The sequence below is a fragment of the Varroa jacobsoni genome, unplaced genomic scaffold, assembly GCF_002532875.2.
Source record: "Varroa jacobsoni isolate VJ856 unplaced genomic scaffold, vjacob_1.0 scaffold_994, whole genome shotgun sequence".
Lineage (NCBI taxonomy): Eukaryota > Metazoa > Arthropoda > Arachnida > Mesostigmata > Varroidae > Varroa > Varroa jacobsoni.
In genome coordinates, this window is record NW_019213896.1 from 75,910 (window position 1) to 81,143 (window position 5,234).

General features: G+C 36.8%; 1 protein-coding gene across 2 annotated transcripts in view; it reads left to right on the plus strand.

The window, feature by feature from the left end:
• The window catches only part of LOC111265643 (uncharacterized), a 20,005-nt gene extending 17,224 nt beyond the window's left edge, over nucleotides 1–2,781 (plus strand). Inside the window, exon 5 of one of the 2 annotated variants that reach the window (XM_022842497.2) lies at nucleotides 101–189. Coding sequence is in view for 1 of the 2 variants with exons in the window: in XM_022842496.2 (XP_022698231.1) it covers nucleotides 101–299 (199 nt within the window). In the remaining variant the exon portion in view is untranslated. Of the gene's footprint in view, nucleotides 1–100 lie in introns of both variants that reach the window. The other variant, XM_022842496.2, reaches the window with a different exon arrangement.
• The last annotated feature ends 2,453 nt before the right edge of the window (nucleotides 2,782–5,234 follow it).

The following is a 5,234-nucleotide window of genomic DNA, read 5'->3' on the forward strand; positions in this document are numbered from 1 at the left end:
ATATGATATATATATATATATATATATATATATATATATATATATGTCAACATTTGTGGGCTCTAAATAAAACTTTAGCTATTTTTTTAACCATTTTCAGGTTTCGCTCATGTCTGAAGATGACCCGCACTTCGCAAAGCCGTTTCGTGGGCCGATTATTCTTCGATCTACTATCCAAGCAGTGCTTTGTCTTCAGAAGAGTTCGACGTTGTGCTCGTCTGTCATGGGACGGAAGCCGCTGCATCCGCAAACGTTGGGCAAAAAAAGCTATTGTCCGTGATGGGATGAACTTTTACTGAAGCAATAATTGTTCAGTCGGCAACACGCGTTTGCCATACATGCCCAGATGCAAGTACACACATGTGTGTATACTGAAATGGGTCCCACCTTGTTGCCAATGTCTATTCCATTCAGGAACTTGTACGCGTATATTAAGCAATTATATATAATATGCATTAAAGTATCTGGTCGATAGGTGTCAAACTGCGATAAAAAATTATGTTGTTGAGCACCTTGGAACTCCTCATTACATTAATGGATCTAGTTTCGTCAAAGGATGTGGATACAGAATATATTTTTGGTCGGCAAAAACGAATTTGTTTGTACGTAAACTAATATAGCTACGAATGCGGTTCTACAAAAATGTGACACTTTCGAGCTCCATTTCGCAGCGCAGAAATCGACTAGTAAATATGTAGATTTGACCTTATCCCCGGGTGATTAGCTGTTATAACATTGTTTGAATTTGAATTTATTAAGGACAGCTCTATTTGGCGCAAAACGAACACAGCATTACATTCTACTACTTTGCATACTATCAATACGCGCCCTTACATTTGTTGATGATTTTTTTGATAAATTTGTTGCTGATCAGCCGGAATTTTCTGAAAGTATTGGAAGCTGGCCGTTCCAAGAGATGGCTTTCTTCCTTACTAACTTCTCATAAAGGCCTACCTTTTACTTCCTTCTGTCGTGCGCTACTAAATATCAAGCAGAACGTTTCTTTACCTGCCTATAATAAATAGTGCGAACTTTAAACCCGGTGCTGCCGTTAAGCATTGTTTTAGACAACTGGCCCTTCCCAGCACGAACTAAATATTTACGTTCAATTTTAAATCCAGACCACCTTACGTGTTTGTAATTCTAATGGACCAACACGTTACTACTGCAACGAAGACTGGTTTCGTTAGTTTCTGACTTATGAATATAGATCGAGAGGAAGGGTCAGGAGTAAAGGGCCACTCAAAGAGTTAAGTTCAGGATTACGCTCTTTACCATAAATACGCTTTTCGAATTGGCAGCTGGTGAGACTTTGTTGGAGACAGATGTCAGGGAATACTTCGAGGTGAGCCTCTTAGTTTTAGTATAGGCAAAACCTGATCAATATTTTTCATTGGCACTCCGTACTGTATTTTGTCGACTGAACACAGCTACACACGTTGTCATCAAAATAAGTGAAAAAATACACAGTTGTCAGTTGCGATGTATCGATCCTGAGGCTCATCTATAACGGCACCCGAACATGAATCGTACGAGTGATAGTTTTAGCAATAATGTAGTTGGCACACATAATGAACACCTTGAAGACCCTAATCCTTACCGCAGCGAAAGTTATTTAACTCCCGCTGTTACCAATAACACATTCAGGCCATTATCGAATTCAATACGTGAGTTGATGCATGACAAAAGAGTTGCATCGTCCTTCTGTACTCCGTGTTCTCTTAGCTTATAGTCGATTTTTCGAATTCGCCCGCCTCTAACTTCCAAAATATGCAGCTGGGTTCCAACATTATGGTATAATTCATACATAATGATAATATAGCAATAAAAGAGATACACAAACAAGAAGTCGCCACAACTATAAATACTTAATCTAGAAACATTGAAAAGATGAAAGGTTTGTGGGGACCTAACAATTAGATGAACAATTGAGCTTGTTTATGGAAATGTAATAATTTATTATGATGTATTTCTTATTTGTACATACTTTGCCATTTTACCGAATCGTAAAATAGTTACTATTATTATTATCATCGCCATTATGATGTTATCCATAAATTATTCTTGCGTCTACCAAACAACAATTAGTACTATTTTATATTTCATTTCTTCATCAGCACATTGGAATTAAGTAGCTGTGCTCTACGCGTAGTCCCTTCTCAAATACCATCCCTGTTATGCTATTTATAATGAGCTTTTTTTTCTTTGAGAACCTCTTGTCATTTATATAGTTCAGGCGCCTAACTCTTGCTTCTATTATATAGCGAATGGATCAGGTAATATGCTGTTCTCTACACGATGAGGCGCGTTTTTGGGAATGTTTGAAATGTGAGAGAGAAAGAATAACAGATTGAATAATTACTGAAATACAAAAAAAGAAAACGTGTGAATGTGTGTATTCGAATGGTTCATATGAAAGAAGGACACTGGTTAACACACAAAATTTTAAACTAACATGATTACAATTGAAGACAAGACAGATTTAAGGATCTTGTGTAGCTAATTAAGAGCAACAATATATTGCTAAAATCGAAATAAGAGGAAAACGTGTTGTACAAGCCACCGTATACGAAAAGGATATTGGACTTCCAGTGATTATCAGAGAATTCTACTACAGAGAACGAATATGACAGTGAGCATTCTCGAAGAGTTTCTTTTGGACAAGTCTCAGCAGAATAACTGCATCCCGTAAATATAAAAAGCAACGATACCGAACGAAGTGTGTAACAGAGATCTATCTGACATCAATCATTAAAATAAAATCCTCCTAATCAGAGGGAATCAGTGTGTTCATTTACGATAGTCAAAATATATAGTACTTAAGATGGTCAGTATGTGTATATCATACATACATTCAGATACCCGGCAAATTAAGAGTGGGCCAATTGAAAATGTGGACCGCATCACTTCTTGAAAAGAGTCCATGGCGTAAAAACCAGTTAGCCGGTATATCATATCGTGAATACAGGATCGCTAATAGGACAAGTCAGATAAGGCCATACACACATAAGAAACTTGCCTTTTTGGGATACAAAGATGAATTTGAATGGGTAGCCGAAGGATGCAAGCAAGCACTTCTTCACATCACCAAAAATGCAATACGACAGTCATATAGCATCGCTGGTCGAGCCTGGACTATTGTTTATTTTACAAGGACTAACTGCTCGCCCAATTACACTTCGTTTAGCACATTAGAAGCTAAATATTTCTATTTAGAATAATGTGTATTATCTTATTAGTATTATTATTGCTATTCTAACCGTTTAATATAACGTGTTTTAATGAATTTACTTTACAATTCTAATTTATAAATTGACAATGTATATGACCGTTTCTTATTATATGCTTCTGTATAGAAGTTAACCGTGTGTCGTTTCCGATCTCACTTTGCCTCGTATTTACCGACGAGTAAACCGCAACTAACGAACGCAGTTCGAAATCATTTGAGCGTAACTTGCCAAAAGGCATCAAGTATGCCTGTTTAATTATGGAAGGACACTCTATACTAACAGAATGGAGTGATTATGTTGAACACTTTAGCTCTTCTATGACGAATATGCTTATTTATACCAAGCAGACAGCAAATAATAGGTCAATGATATGGGGTACATGAAAAAAGAAAAATTTTCAGTTATCATTAACAGCCATGATCATCTAAGCATCGATTTTTATGAGCTTGCTTAATATAGTTATTAGCCTTACTAAAATGAACATTTTCGAAAAGTTGAAATTATATAAAAATGATCTGCTGAAAGGGCAGGTGTATCCAAAACTCTAAGCCGTTTCAAGGTCACTTCCTCTGATTTATCTAAAACATTGATGCCAAAAAGAAGTATCCACTAGTTAAAACTGCGCAATAAAAGCAGATACCAGTCTTTGACCTATGAGTTATGAAACAGTTTCGTATGTGCCTTATGCTTGCAGGCTTTCACTTTATTGCTGTGCTCATCTTGTTGTAGTTAGTTTGATAACCTGCTGCCTAGGCGGCAGAGTATTAAGCCTTACATTTGGAAATCAAATTCTGCCATAGATACAAGGACTTAACGTTGGGTGAAAGGAATAACGATATACAATTCTGTTATAGCTTTGAAAATGTGAGTTGTCACTCACGGGTTCTTAATGTGTTTTATAAAAATGCATCCTGTATACTAGGCATGTTCGAAGTAAATGGGCTCTACAGACGCTATTGCAGATCATTTAAGGTGTTCCCCGCATGCAAAATGAGCCATAATTTTTTTTTTTGATACGATTGATATTCACCATTTATTATAGTAGGTAACAGTAGGCATGATGAGTAATAAATCAATGCGTGATAAACTAGAAACACCATGTTTTATTGTTGGGTAGATTGGGTAGTTATCAAAAGAAATAGACTTCAAATGTAGCAAGCAAAATTTCCGATACAATGGAAAATACTAATGAACTGCGTCTTCAGAGTTCCCATGGAGTTGTCCAAAAGTCGTACAACCTCGGCAACGATACATTCTTCCATCCCAGTTTAGTACACTACTGCTAGGTTATATTCTTGCAAGCAAATGAAAAGAAAACAATAGACAGCACGAAAAAAAAAATATATATATATATATATGCAGTGATTTTCGCGCACCGAAAGGATGATTAGTCAGATCACGAATCGCCTCCCTCCATGTACCTGATATGCATGAATCCTTGGTCGATTAACGTTAACTTGTTATCTAGTATCAATCTGAATTACTTGCAGATTTCCTTTAAAATAATAATTAATATATGAAATTCTGTCGATAATTATGTGAAAATACATAAGCACTTTGCGCAAATTACAAAATCAGCTCAATATATTTTACTGGTTTTTCTAAAATTCCTAAGAGTGAGTTACGTTAAAGAACATGAGGTCCTCGTTACGTCAAATTTGAATCGAATTGGAGGGCCGTTAGTTACTATGGTTAGTGGTCCTGGAAGAAGCCATTTTAAAATAATGAAACAACATTTCCTTTCAATAGGAATCGTTCCCCTGCCCGCGCATAAACAAACCCGTATCACAGCATTGTGGCGACCCAGTATTCTACTGTAGACCAGCAATCCCAGCTGCATACACGACAACAAATCTTTCTCACACAAAATATTCTCTGTTCACCGCTATGTCAACACTAGCACCAACGGTGCATAGGCTTATTGTCATTGGGATCACTCTGTTGCGACGTTCCCTCGTCTTGCGCGTTTCTATAGCAACGGCGCTGCCGCTGACAATCAAAACA